We start from the raw sequence: 27,321 nt of genomic DNA, 5'->3' as shown, positions 1-27,321 counted from the left end.
ACATCTGCTTCCAAGCTTATATTACAATTTCAAAATGAGCTAGGGAATCAACACTTACCCCTGATGGTCTGTTTCAGGTCGCATGTCATACACTTGACACTGTGCCAGCCTCACAATCACTCCAGACCGCAACAGCTCTAATGCCCCTTGCTGACTTTTAGCAACTCTAGTGAGGAATGCCTAGAGAAGAGAAAGATCAGTATTGAAGATGCACAATGAGGCTTATGACAAGTATTTTCTCTCTTGGATTTTAGCATGATTTCAAAGAGTAGTATTTTACTAGAACATCTCTCAGTACAATCAATGTGAAGTACAGACAAACAACTTTTGTTCAGGTAAAAAAAAGAAAACAAACAAACCATCATACCACAAAATAGTTTCTGAATTACTATTACCATTTTGGACTCATAGGTGTATAGCGCTTTAAGTAAGGGCGGCTGAGGTGTGAGCAAGCTCTGAAGGGTCAGATCATCATCTGCTAGGCTATCCACAAGCACCTTCAGGTAGCCACTATTGGAGAGGTACAACAGCCACTGCTGCTGCTTGTCTACTGAAACAATGCGATCAAGTAAAGCCAATGCCAGCATCTGGGATGAGGGAAGAACAAACAAGCAAGCAAGCAAACAAAAATGAAAACACATATAAATCTATGAGATCAATGATACTTTTAACAAATATGACACACTAAGCAGTTGCTTCTAACAGCTTCTTTTAAGACAGAATGTGTTTCTGCATTACAAAGCAATCCTTTATGCTAAAAATATTTTAAGATTTTTTGATGATTTAATACAGTATAAGCCAGTTACTTTTCCCCTATTATTCTTTAACAAAATATTACAGATATTGTTGACCAATAACTATGCCAAAATACTTTAATGAAGCATTGCTCCAAGCAGTATTACTATTTAAAACTAGTTTGCATTCCTGTCTACTGAAGTTACTATAAAAAAATATTTCTTCCTGAAGTAACAGGTCTTCCCGAAGTGAGAAACCAGTAAGTCGATGATTTAAAAATACTAACAAATAAATGTCACAGCAGTTCATGTCTACAGTCTTTTGTAGCAGTGCTTGCTACCCTTAAACAATAGGACACATAGCTTTTTTGAGAAAAAAGTTAATATAGATGAATGCTCCTACTTTCAACTGCTTGAAGGATGAGTGGGAGAACAGAAATATGAAAGAGATTAATTATCTACAAAAAATGTTCTAGTTCTGCCTCATGAAATTTCCCCTCTCCGCACAGTAGTAAGGTGTTCTTTAAAACAAACAGAACAGCAACTGCAAAGGAATAGACTGATTTACCCGGCCTATCTCATGACCATCACAAGCATCACGACAGACCACCTCCATGAGAGCTGCCCCATAACTCTCAATAGTTGCCATGTTTTCCCGTTGCAATTTACTAAACACATCTTCAGGAGCTGTCAGACGTTCCCACATCGTTTTTTTAGCTGTCAAAAGCAAATACAACAAAAAATTAAAAATGCAAAGATGGGAAGCTTAGCATTAGCTTAGCTACACTACAGCTGAGGCTACATCCCCCAGGGAATCCTCTCTACCTTGCAACAGAAATTCCCCAAACAGTGGACAGGGGTTTTTAATTGAACTGTTTTCCTACAAATCTACTCTTTCCTGAGTATCACACACCGGCCAGCCAGAATAAAAAAGGTGTGTGCCTGTATACATCCACCACCCTTGCAAACATTTAACAGAGTATCTGTTAGGCTTAAGAATTTTCACAGGGACTAAAACACATTGTTTGAGGGAAATAAACAAGTTTAAGTGGGAAAGGGTTGACTTCAAAGCCAGTAATAAACTACAAAGGGGTCATAACAAGTTTATAGACTGTGGTTTTTTTACTACTGTAGCTTAAAATGCTGACCAAGTAATAGAAAAGTCTGCATGCACAATACTAGTCCCAAGTTTGTTTTTCAATCCTTGTCCAAGTTCCAAGATGAAACAATCATTAGAAACACTGACGGATCAAATATTTAAGCCATTAACAGGGAAAACACGGTATCTACCATGAGCTCTCTTGGTTAAGCAGCAGCTCTGTCTGGCTTATGTTCTGGGGGTAGAGTGGATGCTATTTTGTTTGTTTTCCCCTTCAGCTAAATGATCGGAAGAATATGAAGTAATCTGGGGGGGGGGCGGGGGAGGTTGGTTGGTTGGTTTTTCTGGGGGGTTGGTTGGTTTGGGGTTTTTTTGTTGTTGTTGGTATTATGTAATAGGATCCTGTGATTTGAGTGTACATACAGATGTGGCAGAAATGTATTTCTACAGTTGGACCTACTTGAGAACAGTTAGTTACAAGTAACCTCCAGACCTCTGACAATTTTGTAGCCATGACACATAGCTTTAAATGGACACAAATGAAATACCTTCTTTAGTGCTGGAGATCAGAAATTTAGTATTTTCATCCAGAACTATGAATTTTGAATGCCTACTATAGCTAGACAGGTCACAGCAGAGGAAGATGTGCATCATTTAGGATAAGCAGCTAATTTCAGAGGCTCTTGGAGTAAAATTATTTCTATCTACATCATGTACCTTTTCCCAGAAGATAACTGTATGCAGGAACCATACTGTTGAGGGTTTAATGACATTTTTTGTTTGTTTTCCGTAACAGTTGGACATACCTGCTTCTAAAGTGTCTGGCTCATCTGGTCTCTGGGCAATCTGCAAGTAATAAAGCAGTGATCCATAAAGGTGCGTCCTCACTCTCTGGAAGCCACCACCTGTTAACAAGAAACATTCACAATTAAAACCAAATAGATGTAAATTCCTTAACTCAATCTTCCACTGCCACTTATTAACTTTCTTATGTCAATGCTACCAGAAATGAGTAAAACAACTAGATTTCTTAAGTCAGAGTTCTATTGTTCACATAAAAGTGCAAATAAGTAAATTCAGCGAGTTAATGCTGCTCCAAAAGCGTGGCAATATGATTCTGCTTGTTGTTATGATAAATAAATAAATAAATAACACACCTCCATTGTTTTTTTTCTTGTTAGTAACGTTACTTAGATCTATATTAATTACGTTATATCTACCTAATAGACTGTAATAAAAATCTTCACTGCCGTAACAGGAAGTAGCTCAACCCATCTTTTTTATTCTTGGTGGTTGGATTTTCCACATACACACAATGCAAGGGTCAACACACCTGTTTTCAAAATGAAATCCAGCAGCTTTTTTAAGATGATGTGGAGGGAGGAGTCACCAATGGAAGCAAAACCCATGGATATGCTCTCAGAGCTTGGTGATGAGGTAAAAGAACCATCCAACATCAAGACGTACTGAGATTGTCCTGCCATAGGGAGTGCAAGTGGCTGTTTCTGCTCGGTTTTCATGGACTGGCTCAGGTGGGCAGTCAGGGTGAACACAGCCCCTGCAACTACTGGCATCAACTCCTGAGCTGCATCATCATCAAGAATCTTAATACAGAAGAAGAAAGGAAAGAACAGGAAAAAAAAAGAAATAAAAAAGTAGAAAAATGTCTGATTGCATGAGCCATTAAAGCAATTAAATTAGCTTCTCAACTATTTCATTTAGGTATGCCTAAGGATTTCATTAACATGCCACTATTCAAAACACATCAAAATCATTAGTGTCATGAACTTGTTCAGAAAGATGAGTTGAACACATTTTAATTGAGAAGACCCTTAGTATTCTGGGGTGTATCTACACAAGTCACAGGCAGGATGATAATTAAATCTGGATGGGGAAAAGGGAAGAAATGCACTGACATCTGACTTGCTGTATTAGTAAAATATCTAAACCGAAGTTAGGGAAAGAACAACTGACACCCTCTTGGCTTTACAGCTATTTAATAAAAATACTACTATTAAAAACAAAACCAGGACTATACTAAAAATTACATTTTAGGTAACTCCTACAGAAAAAAAATAACCCCAATGTAAACTGCAACAGCAACAAACTCTCAAATAGTTATTTTTTTGCTTGAATAAATACAACATGTCAATATATATTTCTCAAAACACAACTTGTCTAAACAGGAAAACTACCAATACCACAGCTCTTAAAATAAATAAATGAAATAAAAGATGCCCCAACAGCCTAAACAATGCAAGGATCTTTCATTGAAATTTGCCTTTGAGACTGGCTGGGTTGCTACTAACTGCCTAATCTGTCTCAAAAATTAGCAGCAGTAAAACATTTAGACTCTAAATATTTTAAGGCAAAGCAAACTCTCACATTTCCAAAAATCCTTTGAATTACAAAATCTTTATTTTTTTCATCTATGAAGCTTCATTCTACTAATTTTTCAAAAGCAGCAGCAGTATTATTTGCAGTGAGTCTAAACACAATCGATTATCAACTGCAGTTCTGTCTGCCTTCATCCTTCCAGTGAGCTCTTCTATGCTCCTCATAAAAATGGGCTGTTTCCTTTTTACACACCCTTTACAGACTATGTTCATAACCAGATTATACTGAAATATCTTTGAAATTTGTCAGTACATGGCTTATAGTTCAACAGCAGCTATGGAAGAATTCAGAGTATCCCCTCTGTCACAGTGCATTCAACTTCAGCACAGTAACAATCAGAAAACTAAAAAGAATACTAAAAGCAGACAAATTTTGGAGGGATCACAATTAAGAAGGCTACTTGATAAGTAATTTCCCTCACGTAAAAAAATACAGCAACAAATTTCAAGGAGATGGTTGATTTCCAGTATAGAATTACCTTGTCATGCACATCCTGCAATAGTTCACGGATAATCAGTTGCCTGTCCTCAGCCTGTATGAGATCCTGGGGGCAGGCAGTGAGTATGATTTCCACCAGTTGTCTCCATGACTCTAAAGCATGCCTCTTAGCATGGAGGCACTGCAGCAGCTTGTTACGCTCCACTACATAGTGCAATATAGTGTTGACCTCCTGAATACCCATGACAAAGACATTGAAATAAAATAAGTTAACGGCAAAGCCAGATTTCAAGATGACAATTTTATCTACTAGTAATAGTGTTTAGGAGGTGGGGGGAAGGGTAAGGTTTCAGCATCTCAGAAACAAGCTGCTATTAATCATTTTAACAAGATAGGCCAATCCATTTCTGAGTGGCTTTTCACAAGGCCTTTCCATCACAAATGTCTCATGCTTGTAGTGGGGAGAGGAAGGAGAGAGAAGGAGAAAGGAATTAACAAGAGAAATTCTTTCCTAACATACACTTGAAAATCAAAACAAGAACAACTATGAAAAATCTCTGTGCCTTTTCTTTGTATTTTAGTCTGACTCATTTCTCCTTCATCCTTCAACTTTCAAATCCATTTAGCCAATTTCACCTAAATTTAAAAGATGGCAGGAAGCTCAGAAAATAATTAAGCTCAGTGTTCAGTGAAACTACAGCTGTGCAGAAGAAAGGAGAAATAAATTAGTGTCCCCTGAGCCCAGTGTGGCTGCTACACTCTGTACTTATGAACAGCCAGTCTTGACATTAGTATGTACTGCTTTCTGTTCAGTGGGATGGGAAATACAATTATCAGTAATGGCAAGGGAAAAGGTTATAGAAATAAGAAAAGAGACTCCAGTTCTGCTATTTATGGAACAGTACAGTAAGACATAGTTAATCTTATCAAATTTTACGGTTTGGGTTTTTTTTTATTATTTCTTTCAGGCATTACTAACTTAAAGTTAGGGCTCAAATCCACAAGCTTTCATGGCAGAAGCTTACTGCTTGACAGTAAATGAAATCCACCAAAAGCAACAACAAACAGTAGTTACTTTTTCTATACTTACCTCCATAAACAAAGGCCTCTGGCCTATTGCTGCCATTCCTTGAAGGGCATTGATTTCTGCAACCAGAACTCTGTGAAGGTGCTGAAATTAAAAAGTTAAAAAAGAAAGCATAATGGTGTTGTGAAATGGAGAACTGGGTAAAAAACTAAAATTCATGGGTTGTGATAAAGACAGTTTAATAGGACACAAAAGGAAGAGATAATAATAGTAATAGCAACAATAATAAAATAATAATAATAGAACATACAAGTAATGTGCAGTGCAATTGCTCACCACCCACCAACCAATGCTCAGCCAGTTCCCAAGAAGCACTCCCCAGCCAGCTTTCCCTCTAGTTTATATACTGAGCATGACATGCTGTAGTACAGAATATCCCTTTGGCCAGTTTGGGTCAGCTATCCTATGTCTCCTCCCAGCTTCTTGTGCACCCCAGCCTACCTGCTGGTGGGGTGGTATGAGAAGCTGTAAAGTCCTTGATTTAGTGTAAACACTAAGCAACAACTAAAACATCAATGCGTTATGAACATTATTATCATCCCAAATTCAAAATATGGCACTACACCAGCTACTAAGAAGAAAATTAACCCTATCCCAGCTGAAACCAAGACAAATGACAAGAAACATGACTGTCTCTCGAAGTATTTAGGAGATTGATACATAATGACAGATGCAACCAAGGGACTGAGATTCAAACAAGTTTTAGTCATTTTTTTAGGTTTCTCCCATACTTCATTCTCTAACTGCAGTACTTTCAGCTGTCTCTCTCCCTACCCACTACACTTCTCATATTGGCACTTATTCATTTACTTCTGGTCCTAAGTTCTGTCCTTTCATGAGCTCTTCTAACACATTGCATTCCTTTTCCTCTTCAAACTCCACAATAGCTCTCTGACACAGAAGGAAGGGGTTGTTTCCTTTCACATCTAAAACATATTTTCCAGTATAGAATAGCTGGTTCCAAATAAGGAATAGCTGCATTCCTATCACCATCAAGATGAACTGTACTTTCCATTCTGCTCCTGCTCTGTCTCTTGTCTCTCAGATGACAAAATTTTCAGAACTATTTACCACTCACTTGTCAAGCACCCATCACAACGTATTATTAACTTAAGCCTCTAAGAACTACCACAGTATACAACAGTGTTGTGTATGCAGTTGTGTACACATATGTAGTACTACACAGTTGCATATATTGGAGATTAACTAAATAAGAAAATAGATGTCATATCTGCAACATCACTTAGGTATTCCAAGATGGGAAAAATAGAAAGATTAAAAAAATTTCATGAAAATGTCTTAAACTGATGCACCTGTCTAGTGCAGACGAGAAATCAGTGTGTGCAATGCAGAAGAAATAAAGTAATCCAAACAGTCTGCATAAATTATGCACGTATCTGAAACAGCTATACTTTTTACCTGAAAGCAGTTTTCTAAGTATTATTTCACTAATCATTTTTATTATTATTAAGATATAAAATAACACATTCAAGACCACAGACCACTGCACACCTTGACATTGCAGACCACTTGTCCACGTGCATTCTTGTGCTCGCAATTAGCAATGACTTGTTCAATCTGACCCCACTCAAAAAAATCCAGTTGTAAAGGCTCTGGTATGTCCTGACGGAAGTCAATTGAATCCAGGATACTTAAGATTTTCCTGCGCACTGGAAATGCAAATCAATTCAAACTGTATTCACCAACATCAAGGGGAAAATAACAAAAATTCACAATAGGAGCCTTACACTTGTAAATCTGATCTTAATGTGTAAAATTTCAAAACAAAACATTAAGTATTCAGAAAGTGCTATCAATCTATATAAGGGATTTAAAAAACATTTTCTAGAGCCTTAAATTCTGTGTTACACTGCATCATTCTCTTGTTACGTATGCATGTAATCCAATATTTAGAAATACAAGATTCACGTTTTCTTCTCCTAATTACGAGCAGGTTGGTTTTCAATGAGAACCACAGTGTTTTGTTGATAAGTTAAAAAAATTAGTTTACCCACACTAAATAAAATTGTTCTAGGTACTGCTGCTGCCTAGAAAGTCTATCGCTTTTTCAAAGTGTCCTTTCTAGAGCTGGTCCTCCCCCCATTCAGAAGTTTACTGAGTCAGTAAACAGTCATAATGTTTACCTTTGGAAGCAATATCAAAGTGGAGAAACCCACTGACTGATCGACTTTCATCTTCCATTCCTCCTTCACCATCAGCTGAAGGTAATGAAATATAAGTATTTTTTTAAACAAATACCACCTACTTTATTTATACTGAAAAAGACAGAGAGAGCACACACTGACGGGCTCTTCACACAGAAGTCTTCTAATACAGCTTTGATTCTTAATAAAATGAAAACAATACTTATCTCAGAGAAATGGGCCAATTATCAAATACAGATTAGACAATACTAGAAATGCCCAAAAGGACACCCCACCCTCCAGTATGAATAACGCAGATGGATGAACACTGTAAAATGAGTAGGGTATTCAGAAACAGTTTCCCATACTGAGATCTCCAACAATGATGAAAACAGTGCTCAGATCTATAAAAGTGAGGGAAAACACCTTATTGCTGCAGCCCATTATCTTCTAGTTACTCTTTATTCATGTAAAGAGTTTTATTACCACCTGTTTCTCTTCCCATTGATTCACTTTTTCCTCTGCTCTGAAACTCTGAAATCTTGCCCTGTTATTTAACATTGCATTCTACGTCATATTGGGATCAGTTTTGTAATGTTATAATATCAAAAGTGAAATTGACCTGTAGCTACTATCTACTATCTGAGAGAGGGTTGGAAATGTGTAACAGACAGACAGAAGTTAGGACTGAGAAAAACTTTTGTCTAACAGTTTACTAAGGAAAACCTTCCACCTCTTCTACAGAGTGACAACATGCCCTAATTTCTCTCACTTCGGAGTCTAAAACACCATCATCTTTCTTTCCATCTCTCCAGTGGCAATTCCAGACCTGATACCACAAATGAACTGTCACAAGCTTATGGAGAAAAGAATTCAAATAAAGCCCCTCACACTTCCATTTATTCAAGCTTATTTACCCTCACAATAAAATCCTCTTACCCAAGTATGGTTTCACAGGCATGTCATCAAGCAGCAAATGCAGCAGTCTCTGCGTGTGGGAGCGCTGGCGATTCAGAGATGTCACTCGCATTTCTATGGCTGCAGTCTTCATCAGCCAAGACATTTGGTTCAGTGTTGAAATTTCATGTTCTGGGTGGAGATAAGGAAACAGTTATAAAATTGAACATAAATATTACTTAGTCCAAGGAAAACATTTTTCATTTGAGAAATGTTTTAGAGGATGTCATTATCTGCTGTTTGTTTATGGGACAAAATGAACATGTCATTATCGTGAAAACAAATCATACACATATACGCAATTAAGAGTATACACATACACAAAAAATCTGGATATAAATATACTAACAGTCTTTGTGGAGAAGGCAGTGCTTCATGAGCAAATAGGGTCAGTTCTAATTTCAGTGAAAAACATTTACGCAAAATAAACTGTAACTTTCATCAAAGCTGATAAGGCTTGAATGTAGGTCTCCAAGAATCTTCATATTCTATATTCATCTAATTTAGATTCTTAAGTTACAATAGAATTATCTAAGGCGCTTTACCCATGCTGGATACATGTACGTGAATACTAAGTCTACTATCATTTAACAAAGAACTAGTGGTCAAGCATCTGATAAAGTAAGTAAGTAGATTTATTCAGTTTAAGACACCTGAGAAACTGTTTTGGTCTGAGACATTAAAAACATTTATTAGCTTAAAAATTAATGCTGTCACCAAATAAAATTACTTTATTCAAAGGAAGGGAAAAACACAGATTGCTATAACCACCAGCATTCGATTCCCTCAGTTCTTCACAGCATCCTTACTGTTCAAAAATATTTTGTTCTGTAGCACAATCTAACAAAACTACAATGACAACTGAAATATCAATTAGGATTTGCTTCTGGAGACTTGATGCATTTGAAAATTTAGCATTCTTTTACAAAAGTTCAGTGCTAATCATGTAAACTTTCTAAATAGGCAGAGCTCAATTTCTACAGAATTAAAAGGTTAGCAGAGTTAATAATTAATTCAGTTTAATAATGCTACCTGGATTCCTTCTTCTGTGTTCCTAGGGAGTCAAAAGATAAATTGGATTTTAAACATGCACAATTTTATCTTAGTATAAAGTTACCTTTGACAGAAAATGGCAAATACTGCAGCTGAGTGAATAAGAAATCCTGGCTGGTCCTCAGGTATCTCATAGTTGGACCTGACGTGTCAGAACATGCACACAACTGATAGATCACCTGACAACCAAAACCAGTAGACAGCCATTTATGGAATTTATTTTAAAAACAAACTAACCACCAAATCAAAATATGCATAACACCGTTTTACTGCTCAAATATTATTACCTGTATTTAGAGTAAGTTTTCCACTCCAAAGTTGAACATATTATATATAATAGACGTTGAATTACGGCATTAAATGAGTACCAGTGGGTAGATGATTCCAATGGTTATTTGCTCACATGACACCATGTAAGCCTTTCTGTCTGCTCAGCTCACTTAAAAATGAATGTCTTTTTCCATCTCCAGGTTCACCAAGACAGGGAACACAATCTTTCTTTTTTTTTCCTCCTCCTGCAATATGGCCTTTTTCACTTTTAATAGTGTTTAAAATCCTGTCTAGATTCCACAGATTTTCAACATAATATAGGTGTGCAATCATATGGCTATATGATTTAAAGCTAAAAATCAGCTACCTTGAACATATGCCTAACTCAGCTGTCTTTCTCATCTCATCTCCTTAGACATATGTACATACATTCTGTCACCGCTAGAGAATAAAGAAGAGAATTGTATTGGCTTATTTGGAATTATTTGTTATCTTACTTGCTGGCAAACTGCAGTTCCAAAATTAAAAATAATAATAATAAAAAAATTAGTATATGGTCATAACAGATGCAGGGGCTTGCCAGAAACATTTAAAACACCAGTTACATGAGTACATCCCAATTCAAACTTCTGCATGAGTGAATATTCTTTATTTTCTCTGTTGCTACAAAAAAATACTTTTTCACACAGGAAACGGTAAAATAGAAAGAATTCAAGATATATAAAAACCTAACACATGCATTTTAAAAATGAAACAATAGCCAAAATCATCAGCAATCTGTATTCACCAAGTAGCTAGTTTTATTTAGAGCCTGTTTTCACTATATGTCAACAGAAAATATGCTGAATACCTGGTAACAGAGTTCTGCAAGATGAGGAGATTCCTGAACTGCTGTAGGCCCATTCCTTGTTTCAGTACCTTTCTCTAGTATGTTCAAAATAGCATGAAGGCAAGTCCGCGGGCAACCCAAGACACCTTAAAATAGAGAAGTAACTTCTTAACATTCTTGATCTTACTAGCCCCCACAGCAAATGTCAGTTAGTACACAGAATTACAGAAACTAAATTGTTCAGATACCTTGTGCTGCACTATACTGCTCCACAGAGCTACAGCAAAAATACCTGTCAGAGTTTTTTTTCTCCATTAATTAAAAGATGGAACTGTGTTTCAGCAAAATTCTAATTAAAATGTTTATTGTTAACCTGCAGGCTTTTAAGATGCTAGTGAAATTGGATAAATTATGCAATCAAAACTTAATAACTTTTCCTTCAGTTCTATGAAAAAGATTCAATATTCTTTAATATTCTGCATGAAAATACAAATTCCTGCTCTTAAAAACTTTTAACTGAATACTCAGTTGACAATTTCAAGAAGAGTTTGAAATTCCTGTCTTTATTTTTACAGCCATTTCATGACTAATGCTTCTAGAGGCACCTGATACTGCAACGAAGGGGAACGGGAAGGAGATTTTAATACTGAAGTCAAATTCCTTTCTTTTTGCTTTCTTCCTTTAGCAAATTAATTCTTTAATTAACCAAGAAAGATATCCTGATGCACTAAAGGCATCAATAACTGCAGTTCTTACAGGGGAAATCATCTTTGTTTAGCACATATAATTTATGCTTTAGTAGGAAATTATTACCTCATGGCAAATGGCTTATGGTCATTATTTTTTCACATTATGAATGAGACAATTCAAAGATGTGCACACAACTCTCACTGCTTTGAGACAAAGTCCCCTGTCACTGACTTAACATATTGTGTAAAATTGTGTGGGTGCAGATGAGTTACCTGTATCACATAACTACAGCATTTCAAAATACCCAAAACATGTACCACTGCAGTTGAAAGCTCCTTTGCAGATGAAAAAAATAAGTTAGCATTTCTTTTTGATCTTTCTGATATATCAAATAACTTGAAGACTTCCCCCCCCATATAAAATCTAGGTCCTATCTACCCTTCATTTATAACTATGAAAGGCCAAAAACTGCTGGGCCACAGCATCCAATACAAACCTAATGAAAAATATTCTCTAAATAACTAAAATGAAATGTTTGTTCAAACATGTTCACATAAAACATCCTTTAAAACACCAGAGAAAATCTCAAACTTTAGACTGGAAGGGATTCCATGATGTCTAAACTCCGTATTACTGCTTAGTTATGATACGAGACCAGATTGTTCATGGCTTTATACAGTTGGGTCTTGAGAATTTCCAAACATGAAGACTCCTTGAAATCTCTGACCAACCCACTCCACTGCTTCAGTGTCTTCATGGTGAAAAAGTTTCTGCTATATCCACTTGGAGCCTCTCATTTCAACTTATGCCCACTGTCTCTCCTTGCCACACACCTCTGAAGAGCCTGGCTTCATCTTCTCATTAACTTCTTTGTAGATATTCAAAGACTACTACTGGGTCCCGCCAAAGCCTCCTCTTCTCCAATCCCTCAGCTTCTCATAGGCTCAGTGCTCCAGCCCCCTGACCAGCACTGCTGAACTTGCTTAAGATTATCAACATCTGTGTTGTACTGAATACAAGCTAGAAACTGAGGACACACATACTAACATACTATTTTTCTCACCATTACAAGAAACATCACAAATGTAATATGAACTTTAAAGTAACAGAAGTGACCATATATATATTTATACGTATTTATATATATGTATCACTTCCCCCCACAACTCTAATTTCAAGTCTGTTCCAAAATCCAATTTAAACAAAGGATCAAATCCTAATGCTGTTTAAATGCTGCATTTGGTAGCAACAAATCTTTTAATTTAGCTTTTGAGGAACTGATAAAGGCCTATTGTATTATTCTTAACATTAAGAGGAACTGCTTCTCCCCATGAATTTTCCAATAAATATTCTCAATATTGGTAACAAAACAGATTAAATGACAGATCAATGTTTCTTCCTCATACCTGGATCTTGCAGATTTGTGGTGCTGACAGGTTTCTTCAGTTCATATCCCAGGAGATACAGAGCAAGGCTGGGAGGACTACACTCAAGAGAAGTGATAAGGAGATTCAGAATATGGATCCTTGTTTCATGATGAATTCGTGCCTGCTTCTTTTCAGGCTCCAGCTCTTGATTAAAAAAAAAATAAATAAATAACTAAAAGTGAATAATGAAGTGAAGAAATGCATTTAATGGAATAACCCTCAGAGCCTTCTAGTTAAACAGAAGAAAGTGAAGGCATCAATTTATATTAGCACAAAGGGATACAAGATCAAAATTTCAAATTACTATTAATACAGCTCTAAATAATACATCCAGAGCAATGCTGTCTTCTGAAAAAAACACTCAGTTTGTAGTTGGCTCATCACACTATGGACATATATTAACAAGACATCAGTGCTTTTCATTCACTTAAAGGCCTAGTTCTACAGAAAACAACACAAGAAAGGGGTTTTCTGACTTAAAAGCACTTTCTTCACCTCCCATTAATTTAATTTTATACAAAAGACAACTACATGAGCCATTTTTAAGAAGACTTTTACATACCCTCATCTGGATTAATTAATTCCTCCGCATCTTCATTGTCCAAACATTCCACAAACCCAGCCATCAGCTTCTGGCTAATACTCTGTATTCAACAATGAAAGGATGAAAATTAAGAGGATTTTAAGTGTATTAAAAATAATACCTTTTGTAGTTCCCTGCATATAAGTTAACATTAGTTCTAGACAAAAATTATATAACCTAGTTAATAAGCGGGAGTTAAGAGTCATTGCTGTTCTAAACATAGGTTAGCAATTAGCCACCGAACAAAAAAAAATCTGCTCTTGATATGTATGATAGGTTATCCTCACAGGTTGAAGACTGTAAAGTCAAGGAAAAGTCTTACTATCTCAAAGAATATTGTTCTTTTCCTTCTTGCAAACATTAGTGATTTTAGGGTTCTTATTTTCAATTAATGTAGTTGTTTCTCCACAGTGCCACAGTGAAAGACTTTTTAGAGGTAAGTAGATATAAGACATATATAGCTTTAATATACTTGAACTAGAACCCTGTCCTTTGAAGTAACACTATGGAATACTAGTATTTCTCTACCAGTTTCTCTTTCCAGATCCAAAGAAACCATCACTTACCTGATCATGTGTGAAATCACCAACTAGCTTTATTTGGATGTTGGAATTACAAGAAATACAGCACAAAATCTTAGCACTTTCAAAAGCCAGTTCAGGATTGCTGCTTCCATGACAAAGATACCTTAAAAAATACAAGATTATTGAAATGAATTGTTGAGAATTTTACTATTTCAAGATGGTAAGACACAGATGAGAAATTAAACAACATTTAGAACTAAAACATTCACAAATCAAACTACATGAGATAACGTTAAAGCTACAAACCAACTTTAACTCTATATGAAACACTTAATTCTCCATTAAAAGAAGGGTACTAAGCTGAGTAGGCATAATAACTTTTTCTGGAATTTTTACCATTCTTTTTATTCAAAATCTAGCACAAACACTACAGAGTAAGATAAAACAACTGGTCATAGGCTCAAAGCAGAAACATGGAGAAAATAACTTCAGATCACACAGAAATATATGTCACTGAAGAACCACAACTAGCTAAAATCAACTACCACATGGACCCAAAGCACACAAGATAAAAAAAAATTAAATGTGAAAGCATCTTAAAAGGCTTGCTTTTTTTAAAATATTTGTCAACTAGTGTTATGTGAAAAAAGTAATATAATTGAAAAAAGTGTATGATGCTCTGCGCAAAAAGAAACATTGGATAGTAAAACTAATGACAGGACAGGGACCCAAACACTTCTGTGCCTCTGAAAATCCTCCCTTCTCAGTACTTCACACATACCGAGCAATATTCACCACATGATCTGCCTTTTTAGTGCGAGGATTGATTCCTTGGAGCAACTGTTCCAATGGTGTGACAATAAGGGAAAGGTGGCTCTCCCGCAACAGATCCATAAAAAGATTCTCCTTCTGTAGGGTTAAGTTTAGAAGTGCAAGGCAATACTGTACAGCTTTCTCTAAATGCTTCTTCCCTGCAGTGCACAAACAACAACAAACCATAAGAAAATCAAAGAAGCAGTTAAATAGACTGCTTTCACCTCATTCATCAAGCTTTGCACCAGGAAAGAACTTGTCAGTTGTTTACTACTAGGAAAATCCCCCCCAAAACCCACTTTTAAATGCAAGAGAAACAACATGAGGTTATGTAATGTCAGCTTTAAATCCTACGTACCATGCATTTTAACTTCATACAAAAAAAAAATTCCAGGCACATACCAGGAAACGGAGCATAAGTATCAAGCTGCTTAACCCCTTCTTCCAGCAAACAAAAGGACAGTTCCAGCATTGGGGACTCATTCAAGAGATGATACATCAAATTGAATCCAGGTGGTTTGTAGGCTATTATTTCTTCTCCTAAAGAAAGGAGGGGGGAAAAATTAGTATCTAATACAAAAGACATCAATTACTCAAGCTAGCCTGAGCTACAAAATGTAGCAGTCCCTGTCATTGTAAGCAACATCAAACAGATGAAACATACTGCAAAATCTTCAGAGGTTTTCTTTACACATAAGCCATTTAGGGAAGTTTAAAAGTTTGGAAAGAACAGTAATAGCAATTACTAATAGCACAATTTCAACTTCATCCAGTTAGACCTTTCCTAAGTGCACTTGACCTTGGATTCAAATTAGTGCTAGGACTTTATACCACACTGGAGCTACATTAAATAGTTCTGCAAGATTGAAAAGCAGCTGGAAAAAATTTGCATCCCCCCCCCCTCCAAGCCTGTGTAAACACCCTGGATGAGGGAAAAAGCACTTCCAGAAATCAAAGCTGGGAAGGTCCACTGACCCGAACCCCTGATGCTCATAGTGTACAGATGCTTGCACGTCTGTTGTAACAATCTATGCAAAAGTGAAACTACCAGCCTAAAACTCAAAGGCCCTCATAAATCAGAAGATCCACTGAAACCCTGATGCTCACAGTGTACAGATGCTTGCATGTCTGTTGCAATAATCAATGCAAAAACAAAACTACTAGCCTAAAATTCAATGGCCCTTACAAATCTGAAGTCAAGGCTAATGTTTATCTCGTTTTCTAGTAAACTATAATTTGCTATAAATTATAGTATAGGATAAAAGAAAGAGAGCAGTAAGTGTAATTTTCCATATGCAAGTAAGAACATGGGTGAAGTTTCTTCTTGGCATCAGCTTAAACAATCCCCTTGTCCTTCCATTCACACCGTGGCTGTACTGCTGCCTAACACACCAGTAAGACAAGCCACTGTGCAGTCACACACTGAATCAGTTCAAGAAATGGATCTAGTAAAAAAAGAATGGGTTTAGCCCATTTCTCCAACATACCACGTAACCCACAAATAGTCACACAAGTTGAAGGACTAGCTGAGGACAGGAATTGCTCAAGCCAGTTAGGCTGTCAAGAACTGTTTGTCAAAGCACAGGGCACAGAGGCCTCTGTGACTGAGGCAAGCTGACTGGAGAGTACGCCTTAAAGTTGTCATTCACTTATGAAGTGGTTCTTGCAGCTTCCTACTGCTAGAAGCCAATCCATGGCATTCAACATAAGAAGAAACTTTGTATTCAGAAAAAAAAAAAACAAAAAGAAACCCTGCAGACCAAATTAGCCTTAAATTTCCTATAACGAGGCATCTGCCATCTACTTCAGCCTTTTAAAGAATAGTTGTCCAGAATTAAATTAATTCAGATCATAATTCTGCTACTACTGTCTGCTTTAAATAATTAATATATGAATAATACTAATATTAGAGGATATATCAAAAATACTGACACCTTTAAATTAACCCTGTGAATAGTGGTGATTTAGATGTAGACCAAAGAAATATAGAGGAACAAGCCCAAAACCAAGGTGCTTTTTAAGCATCAAATGCTGCTCTTTAATCAAATCAGCAACGCGAGACACAAGTCATCCTCTTAGTAGAGCTATGGAAATAGGAAATAGTGTACATGAAGCCCTACTGAATCAACAGCTTAACTTCTGATAGTATGTGGATATTTACTGAATATTTTTTATCTTAAAGCCTTGGTCTAGCTTTCTACCAGCCTACTTGCAATATTAAACAACATCACCAGAGAGACAAGAAAGCAAAGCAAGTTACAGTTCTGTTGGCCAGTGAACAAGCAAACAAGTTAACCTTGTAACTCCACATATTGGTCCACAAAGTCTTCAAGTTGAGGTTCATAGTCCTGCAGCAATTTGTAAAACACTTCCAGAACTACTTCAGCTACTTCCCACTGCAGATAACCACAAAATGAGAAAAAAGTCATACACTGATTAAGACTGACACTGCAGCAACAAGACCAGGAAACAAAAAATACAACAGGTAATGCAGTGATATACTGGATCAGAATTATCACAGGACTATCTGACTCTGAAATGCTATCCAACAACACTTATAATTCACCATGTCAAAGACTGTCAAAGATTAAGCTTTCTTTCTGAAGTGAAATGGAACACCGAAAGAGACTGATTGCCTATTTTAGGCTCTATTACACAATATACATATCAGCACAGTGAAACTACAAGGAATAAAGAGTCTTATTAGGTATACAGCTAATAACAGATCATTAATAGCTTCCTGGATACAATTTGGTATGCACTTTCATCCAAATGTATCATAAAGGAAACTCAAATACCATGGTTCAGCAAGTCAGAAATATTCTATAAGTAACACTGAGGAAAGAACAAATCTGACTTGTAGATTTGGGTATGTGATGCACAAGTCATTAGCCATGTAGCAGAGTTGCAGATCCTGTATAGCAAATTGAAATTTAGCAAAAATATATATTTTTTTATTAAGGATACATTATACAGGCCCCTTAGAAGTAGTTCATAGATCCTGATGACCCAAGAGTTGAAAAATCACCTGTTCATAGAGTCAAAATATTATGAGGTTAACTCTGCATCAACCTCACACAGCCTCTGAAACAAAACTAAGCCATGTCAGCAGTGCAAATCATTTTAACTACATACAAAAAAAAAAAAAAACAAAATCAAAAACACCCAAACAAACAAATAAAAAATAAAACAAAATTTACTTTTTCAGCAGCTCTCCGGTAAGCTCTGGTGCGGAATCGGAGAAACACAGAATCCCTGAGGAACTGGAGATAGGGATCAAAGCCTGGTGGACGGAGACCTGCTCCCAAGTTAGAGGGGAACGAACTCTCCACTAGTGTGCTGATGAGTCGACAGAAGGCACGGGTTAATGGATATTCCTCACATCGGGACTCAATCTCGTTCAGTTCAACCTTCCCAAGAGGACAGCAAAAACAGAAGGAGAAAAATCAAAGACTTTGAAGGTAGAAGAAAATGTGAGCACAAATACTATAAGAGCATCATCCATTAATTATTTTACAGTGAATTGATTTTGCTGCATTTTTGTCTATGGTATATTAGAAACAAAGCAAAAGCAGTGAAGCAACAGTAGAGTCAGTTCAGAAATACACTCTTCATTCATTTCTGAGCTACTAAGAGATATACCTCAACATTTATATACTTTCCTTTTATTTACCACTCTTATTATAAGTGAAGTGATCTGTACTATGATGTAACAAAAAGTGAGGCCTGTTTAGGGAAACAGGAAAATCTAATAAAAAGTGCTCATGAGAAACTTAGGCATTTAGATGATGCTCTGTTACTAGCATGAAGCTGCACTAGATCCATAAATAGATAAAGTTCCCAGAAATTACAAGCAGGCTTGAATGTAAATTAAGAAGCAGTAAGATGACAGTGCCTACTCAAAGGCTTTCCTGTGGACACAGCAGCAGATACACCCCCTGTGAGTGTTTCCTGAACTCATACGCAGAGTAGTCAGAGAAGCTACCTAGGTAGAGAAAAACCCTCACCTCAATACCAATTGCTTGCCTCTGGTCTGGACTTCTCACAGTTTGTAGTATCTTCAAAATAGAAACAGAAATGAAAACAGATGTGAAACACAAATCAGTACATTACAAATCATCAAAGTTCATCTGTACCATTTCCATCAGGACTAAAAGGTATTCATCACTTTTCAGCTGTGAAAAGAGAGAGGCTGGATTGTATGTTGTAGACTTACATGCTTCTAGCTTTGCATCCTCAAAGATCTGCATTATGTTTATTGTTAAATAAAATAAAGCACAGAAATACTTTCATATTAACAACTTTTGTCTTGTATTGACTAGCAGAAAGACATTTACTTTGTTATCTCTTACAACAGTACATATTAAGCAATATCCTAAATCAGCAAGCAAAGGAGAAGCACTTAAAATACTGTTACAAGATGTCAGGGTCTTTTTATTAGTAGCTAATAAACCAGCACTTGCAGTTCAAATGCCTCACATTTTTCCACATAAAACAGCAACTAGTCTGAACCATAACAGACTATAAAATAAGCCGATCCCATCATGATTTTTTAATTAACAATACCACGAACATTTTGATTTGATATTCATCGTCCTTAGGATTTATATTTAAAATTTTTCTCTGAAATCAAGACAGAAGGGGAAAAAAAACTTTCTTAAAAGGCAGGGCTTTTAATCCATATCTCACTTTTGCCATCTAAATGTGAAAGCTGGCAACAAAATCCAGTAAATTACTATTAACTTCCTCTGAAAACTAAATGTCTGAAAGTGGAGCCTTTTTGCCTGTCCTTTCTTTCTATGAGCATGACTCACAATAGAACAATGTCACGAACAAAAAAACCTCAGAAAAACCCTGAAGAACATTTATTACTGATGCCATACACTGAAGAAAAAACATACTGAATGCACACAACTGTCTGTTAGGAAACCTGCATTTATGTAAAATAAGCACAACCAGTAAGATATCTGAGGCATAAAACCATATTGCCATTTTCAAGATCATGTCAAAGTAAGAACTGCATTAACTAAGTGAAAAAAAAACCACATATTCATTCAATGGCAACAAGAAAACATAGGAGGAAATGCAATACTATTTCAAATCTACTGATAATTTCAACAGATTGGGATACTATAGTTCTAAGCACTGAAAATCCTAAAATACCTGTGTATATTCCAGAGATTGCCAGAGTGAAGCAGCTATTTCAGGAGATCTTCCAAAAGCAGTAAGGGTTTCTAATAGCTCCGCTTTCAAAATAGGAGGAATGCTGCACTGCAGAAGTCCCAGAATGACCACTACTGGTGTCCACTGAGGATGGTCACAAAGAGCCAAGCGGGCATTCTCACTCTATAGAGTTCAACAGACAAAACCACGCATTATTAATTTGAAGATTATTCATGTTTTACAATCTCTACCTCAAAGTTCAGTATCAATGACACTGCTTTATACTTGAAGGTACACAACACATCAGATGAATAGCAAACCATTCCAAAGCAAACAATTTTCATTTAACAAAAAGCCCAATTCAATAATTCACAAGTACTAAAATTGTGCCTATCCATACAGAAGATTTCTGTACATAACCTGAGAAATCTGGTCTAGTGGAAGGTGTTCCTGCCCCTGCCAGGAGTGTTGGAACTAGATGATCTATAAGGTCCCTCCCATTCTGTTATTCTGTGCTAATATAAGCTTCTCATAAAAACCCAATTTTTGTTTGTTTTTCAGTAGACGCACATTCATGGACTTAGTCTTAAATAGGTTTAAGTACTTACACTCTAGACAGCTTCTTCAAGCATCAGTACAGGGACTTCAATCAATACTTGTGTTACAAACTTAAAATGCATTTGGACATTTGCTAGGAACTTGTATGCATTTATTTAAGCCTAAGAGCAGGGTCATCACAAGTGTAAGCTCATTTGAAACTCTCAGGTTAAATACTCAACAGGAACAAGCCTCTATCCTCATCAAATCATAATTCCCTGCATCTTTAGAACAAATTTACTTCCTCCCAGGTTATGGCTTCATGATGTCACAAAATACTAGTTTTAAAAGTTCCTTTTTCCCCATGCTTATCCAATGCTGACACAACAGCTCATATAGGAACACCATTATCACCAAGGATGATTTTCAAAAAAACAAGTTAGTTTCACTGATCTGTCTTGTGTTTGTGTCAGCAAAACCAAAGGTATCTCACTACAGTGCAGAATTTTTGTGCTGCAGAATCTGGTTGGTACTGAAGAGCTGAATTCCACACTATCCAGAATTACCCAGACAACTCACCATACAAAATCTGCACTGTTGTTTTATTCTCTTGGAATCCTCTTCTACTCAATTCATGGCACATTTTGCACTCTTGGTGTGGGGACATTTTAAATCTAACTCTGGAGGCAAGTTTCACAATTCATCAGTTTTGTCGCCGACCTTCTACCACTTCCTTTTAAATCCATCTATTATTTTTGCCTTTTCAAACTCAATTAAATGCAAAGAACTTTCCTACTCTGTAGTCATTTCTTCTGAATATACCTCACTTCTGAAAGACATCTCCATGACACCAAAGTGTCAGGAAAGCAAGAAAATCAGTAACAGCAGTAACATCGGAAATGGTGTTACTTTTCCTGCTTCCCCCAGACTGTGTATGTTTGGTCATAGCAGTTATTCCTGATGCCTCTCACACTTATAAAGTTCACTAGTCAAATGACAACTGTTAGGTAAATTTCCCCTACACACCTTTTTGGTCAAGTGAATTTCTCAGTTAAATGATGATGCTCTGTTAGAAAAAAAATATATATTAACAAAGAAAACCAAGTAAAAGGCTACTTACCCAACTTACTATAACAGTGGTCAGCTGTAAAAATGCTATTAATCCATCCTGTTCTTTCTGTGTGATTCCTCGGAGAGGCAGGTGACGATACTGGACACTGTCTGCACTTGGCAAGTCTTTCCTTAAGTGCTCATGATAAAGCATCAAAGAGTGGAAGAAATGCTCCCAGGAGACTGGGCTGCCACCTGCTCCTTGGATATTTTCCGCTAGAAAAATAACACAGAGGTGACAAGATCTTCTTTGTACTCTTTTTAAGGGATGACAAGCAAAGTAGTTAAATTTAAAAGGAAAACTTTGTTTTCTGGAGGAAAAAAGTAAAGTTCAAAGTAAAGCTGTTGTTGCCAAAATTAGCAGTTCTGGTTTAGGGTTGGGGTTTCTTTGCTGTTGTTGGGTATTTTTTGGGGGGTTTTTTGTTTAATAGAAACAGAAAGGTGCTAATATGAAGAGCCAATACAAATAAGTTTTCAATTTTATGAATCAGAATGTTTGCATTATTTGTATCTTCAAAGTAGGGTGGAGTATTTTTCTAATTTGATCAATGCAAAACACAGGACTGACAAGCATTTCTTACTTTAATAGTGCTATTATATTACATATATAAAAGAATTCTAATAGAACAAAGTCCTTCTGGAAATAAGTAAAAAGGTAACTATTTACAGAATATACAACTTGACATGATTCTCTTTATATTTTACAATAAGCAATATTGATATTCATCTCTTATACTGTTAGGTCACAGCTTTTTAAAAAAATATTATTTCATTATGTGAATTACTTGCTAAGCTGCTCAGATGTTTAATTACCTAATCAGTTTGGATTTTCTTTTCCCACACTACACTTTCAAGTGAAGCCTTCTGATTTCACCTTTGCATTAATGAAATGTTAAAAGTATGAAGTCACAATTAACTTCAAATGAGTCTTTGTACTTTTCTAAAGAAGAGTTGAGAAAGAGCTGAAGTGTCACTTTTCTTACCATGACTACTGCCATTGACTTTTAGCAAACTAAAGCAGTAATGAGCACACTGAGGCCCACTAGCCAGTCCCCGCAGCATTTTCAAGTATGGGATGTAAATTGTGGAAGGAAGTAGGTCTCCCATTTGCCTAACAAACTTTGACAAGACAACCTAGAACAAATAAAGATCAGTGTTTTAAAAAAAATCTGAGTATTTTAGGAATAAAACAGGCTGCCAACAGAATCTAATGTAACCAGGGTAGGATAGAGGGGTGGAATCACAACTCATATAAAAAAAAATCCTCTGTAGACTGTCCTATTCAGTTTCCCTGAAGGTGGAAAACATGTTTCAGAGAGGAAATAAAACATTTCAAGTGACTGCAAAGTATACTAACTCTACTAATTTTTCAATTCTGTTTTTTTTGTGATAAAATTTACTTCAGCTCACAAATGCTGCACAGCAATATTATTAATACATCTCACAGTGCAAGTTAAGTGATGCTGAGAAGAATTCACTATGCTTGTCATATCCACAACCACAGTAATTCACACAGTGGGTCCTCCCATGGTCATATTAGGGTGCTTGCAGATTGAATCAGACCTAACTTAAGTTGCCTCTATTCTGGGTGAATCTTGGGATGTGCCCAATATGTGTTGTACTAGGTTTTGCCTAACATTGCATAGTCCTTTAAGAAGCACTGAAGGCTGACAGTATCCCAGGTATTTAGAAAGTTTTGGAACATCTGTTTCATCTGTTTAGATTGCTTCTTCATTCTGATTTCAAGTTCTGACTCTTACGGGTTGTAAGCTTTGGGCTCTAAACAATTAAAATATTTCTATGATTCCTCCCCACCCCCTAAAATATCATCAATTACAGTTAATAAAGATTTTTTATAATTACAGAATTTATGTTCTCAGTTACATCAAAAAGGCATGAAGAGGTCATCAGACAGAAGACACAAGAGCACTGTTACCAGAATTCATTTAGCAACTGCAACAAAAGCACACCTGAACAACATTTTCAAAGAGCTCTGCTTAGCATTCTTCCTTAATAAACTTATTGAAAACCATGAATGACTGGCAGTAGCTCATTTTAGCATAAGTAACAATGACCATGCTATGCAGAGGACACATGCACATAAACCACTGATAAAAGATGTCTTTTTAGAGGCTAGCTGTGATAAGGATATGAAACACTCTGCTGCCTGGTTTTTGACTTTAAAGTTACTAATAATTACTCAAGAAAAGCTAGATAACCTGGCGTTGAGGAGGTCGCTGATGAGCTACTCCAAGGTAGGACCCCATGATGGTAGATGTCTGCAAAGGCTCTGATGGACACCAGTATTCAAGAGCAAGTTCCAGATTAAAGGGGTCTTTCCTATACAATTCTGCAATCTATCAAAGAAAAGAAGATGTTAAAAAGCATCAACTATATTGAGAAGATTACTTCAACAATAAGCACTACTTCTAGATAAGCTAAACACATCTGAGAGGCAAAGCATCCCATGGCTGGTGTTCCATTCCTTAAAACTCTTTGTCTAAATAGCAATATCAGAACAAATGACAACCAGGTGCACACATAAGTGAAACTTACACAGCTTTCTATTTAATTATTACAAATTACATTGCTAAGAAAACAAGTGTAATTTCTCCTTAAATAACTATTCATGTATCTCAATTTGAAGACTTATAGAAACACAAAACACCATGTAACCACTGAGGTCTAGATACACAAAGGTGTTCCATTCAAAGAACATGCATGCATTTAGGCAGATCTCAACTCCAGTGATAGCCTGTAGCCTTAAAACTCTAAGTTACGTTAAAATAAGATAGCTTAAAATAATAGATATGTTAAGATTATTTTAAAATAACTTAAATTTTAGGTATGTAAATATTTTGCAAAATAACTTCAGGTCAAAAGTTCTTCAAATATAGAAACAATGCAATATTTACTTACTAAACAAGAATTAAATGATACTTCATTAACATCAGAAGCCAAGGCAGTAAACTAATTCCTTTACATGAAGTTACAGAAAGTGTCTATGTTTGAGGAAAAAAAAAAACAACAAACAATCCCTCCAATGCAGAAAAGGAAAGATTCAGCACTGTACGATATCATTCAGGGATGGGTTTTCAGATGAAGAAAAGTCATAACCACCTTTTGCCACAGTAATGTAAAAGAAAATAGAGCTTACCAAAAGCATTAAATGCTCCAGATCCCTGCGAAGGGAAATAGGTGGATCATTACCCATCTGAATGCTCATGTGGATCATGCGAGCATCTTCATCAGCACGGTTTCTCAGCTGTTTCACCTACACAATTTATGAAGTGTTAAAAAACCCACTGGTCTGTCTTTAGCCAGAATAAAACAGAACAGGCATGGGAGAGTTGTCTAAACAGACCATTAAAAACTAAGAAAGAAAATGAACTTGTACATACATGACAAGAATATTCTATTTATTTTTTTCTAATCCCCTCCCCCCAAGAGCATACAATCAAAGGGATATTCAAACACTTCCTTGCTGCCAACTGAAGAGCTCATAGCAAAAGCCCTGAACTTGTGCCATGGGAGTTTTTCACAACTGACTTCACCAAATCCTCCAGTTTTGCTCCAAAAGGTGGAGCATTTTCCTCCTTTTAATTCAAAAGCTAGACAGGTTAGCTTCGAACAAAGGTTGTTAGACCATTATCAACAAGGAGTGAAAAGAAACAGGGAAAAAAAAAAACAAACGTTTTCTGTATCTTTTTTAGCCATTTATGGTTACTTCTAGTTACAGCTACTTTACATTTTGAAAAGTTTTGGATTAATGGAATTACTTTGGAGCCAGTCTGACTCAGCTAAAAGCATTATCACATGTCAGTAAGTACAACAGGAAAAAAGAAAAACAGAAACAGAAAAAAGCAACCAATTCAACACACCAAAACCTAAAATATGGTGATGGTCAATAGAGACCTGTTCAAGGTCTACCATATATTTTAATTTGCAAAATCGAATGTGTAGCAAAACAATTATCTCACAAAGAAAAAAGAAGTTAAAAACTAGAAATAACAGAGGAAAGGGTCAGAGCAAACTAACCAAATTAGTACACTAACAAAATTAATACATGGACAAAATTGCGTGTTAATAAATGAAATAATGAATTATCCAAACTACTGAAGCTAATTATCAAGTTGTGAATGTAATGCAGTCAACACAAAGATTTACCCAAATCATCACTGACAAGCAATATAAATGTTAAAATATAGAAGAGTTAAATAAAATGCTGACTCACAGATTCAAATAAAACTGAACACAGGTTCAGACACTTCTCTACCTAAAATTTGAGATTCAGGAGAAACAGCTGAGTACAAAAGCCAACCACTAAATAACAGCACTTAAGAAATCCCTTTGAAGGGCTGCATCCCAGGCATCAGCTAACAAAGTTTTTCCTGTAGAAAAACTAGTACTGGCACCTATACAACGGGAACACAATTCAACAGCCAGATTTTTGATTACATGTATTAAAAAATCCTACTTGCAATGAAAAACATCTCTCTTCATCTTTATGTATTAGCTACAATCAACTCCAGATCTGAACATAAGCAAAAAAACAAAAATGAAAACAAAACCAAAAAACCTGAAATGGAAGAGAAATATTCTTCCCAGAGGTAAAGCCTCCAGTTCCATAATGCAATGAAGATGAGAGATGTACCAACAAATCAGCCAATAGCTTTGGGATTTTCAAGCAGTTCTGTGGATACAGGGGACAGTGTCATATCTGTTCTAAATCTAGTATGGCAGCAACCTCAGCCTGGGTCAGTCTCCAGGTCTTCAACCTTCATTCAAAAAGCTACCTTGTGTCTCTCACATAAAGCGGTATCCTTATGAGGAGACATTTCACCTTCAACATTTCACTATCCAATGAATAACTGCCTCATAGGAGTTCCCAGTTCCAAACCTGCTTGCACTTGATTGTTAAGGAACTTCTATAAAATACACCTCGCATATTCCTACTATATTCAAAAGATTCCTAAGGGATACTGTATCTGTATTACAGAAAACACCATTGTGTGCACCTTCAAAGAACGTCCAAGGCCTGTTAACAATGTGGTGCTGCCAGGCAGGCAGCCACTGCAGCAGAAATACAGCTGTTATCAGCATGAACTTGTTTGAACTGTCGTTATACTTTTCTATGGATATTCTCTCAGTTAAAAAGACATCTCAAGAAAACGACATGCAACACCCAGATTATAAATAAATTAGGATTAAACCTAAAAGCTGTCTACAACTTGTTCATATATGCCCTTAAAGACTCTTAAGACTAACATACTGTTTTTCCTGACAATATTGTTCTCATTCTGAGATGTTACAATGAACAAAATAGATTTTTAAATCCTTCTCTTGCACACTGAAAAAGTAATTGTTTGGCAACTCCAACTATAGCTCAACACGACAAAGGTCACAAAATAAAGGCTCCATCAATTAAATAAAAACCTTTTCATAGAATTTTAATCTTCCATGCTT

The 27,321-nt window shown here is 36.2% G+C and overlaps 1 protein-coding gene across 1 annotated transcript in view; it reads right to left on the bottom strand.

Moving 5' to 3' along the window:
* The window catches only part of NUP205 (nucleoporin 205), a 50,430-nt gene that overhangs the window by 11,096 nt on the left and 12,013 nt on the right, over positions 1 to 27,321 (bottom strand). Inside the window, exons 9-33 of the mRNA XM_005144348.3 lie at positions 25,013 to 25,129; positions 24,075 to 24,212; positions 22,839 to 22,989; positions 21,866 to 22,071; positions 20,209 to 20,391; positions 19,053 to 19,103; positions 18,246 to 18,455; positions 17,342 to 17,441; positions 15,448 to 15,585; positions 15,014 to 15,203; positions 14,275 to 14,395; positions 13,688 to 13,769; positions 13,105 to 13,269; positions 11,030 to 11,154; positions 9,974 to 10,088; positions 8,839 to 8,988; positions 7,900 to 7,974; positions 7,268 to 7,425; positions 5,759 to 5,839; positions 4,709 to 4,900; positions 3,167 to 3,437; positions 2,640 to 2,738; positions 1,303 to 1,451; positions 396 to 587; positions 59 to 180 (exon numbers count right to left, since the gene is read on the bottom strand). Coding sequence (XP_005144405.2) covers positions 59 to 180; positions 396 to 587; positions 1,303 to 1,451; positions 2,640 to 2,738; positions 3,167 to 3,437; positions 4,709 to 4,900; positions 5,759 to 5,839; positions 7,268 to 7,425; positions 7,900 to 7,974; positions 8,839 to 8,988; positions 9,974 to 10,088; positions 11,030 to 11,154; positions 13,105 to 13,269; positions 13,688 to 13,769; positions 14,275 to 14,395; positions 15,014 to 15,203; positions 15,448 to 15,585; positions 17,342 to 17,441; positions 18,246 to 18,455; positions 19,053 to 19,103; positions 20,209 to 20,391; positions 21,866 to 22,071; positions 22,839 to 22,989; positions 24,075 to 24,212; positions 25,013 to 25,129 — 3,581 coding nt within the window. The remainder of the gene's footprint in view (positions 1 to 58; positions 181 to 395; positions 588 to 1,302; positions 1,452 to 2,639; positions 2,739 to 3,166; positions 3,438 to 4,708; positions 4,901 to 5,758; positions 5,840 to 7,267; positions 7,426 to 7,899; positions 7,975 to 8,838; positions 8,989 to 9,973; positions 10,089 to 11,029; positions 11,155 to 13,104; positions 13,270 to 13,687; positions 13,770 to 14,274; positions 14,396 to 15,013; positions 15,204 to 15,447; positions 15,586 to 17,341; positions 17,442 to 18,245; positions 18,456 to 19,052; positions 19,104 to 20,208; positions 20,392 to 21,865; positions 22,072 to 22,838; positions 22,990 to 24,074; positions 24,213 to 25,012; positions 25,130 to 27,321) is intronic.

Source organism: Melopsittacus undulatus, chromosome 5, assembly GCF_012275295.1.
Source record: "Melopsittacus undulatus isolate bMelUnd1 chromosome 5, bMelUnd1.mat.Z, whole genome shotgun sequence".
NCBI lineage: Eukaryota > Metazoa > Chordata > Aves > Psittaciformes > Psittaculidae > Melopsittacus > Melopsittacus undulatus.
Note: the sequence above shows the minus strand (reverse complement) of the source record. Positions and strands in the feature narration are given on the sequence as shown.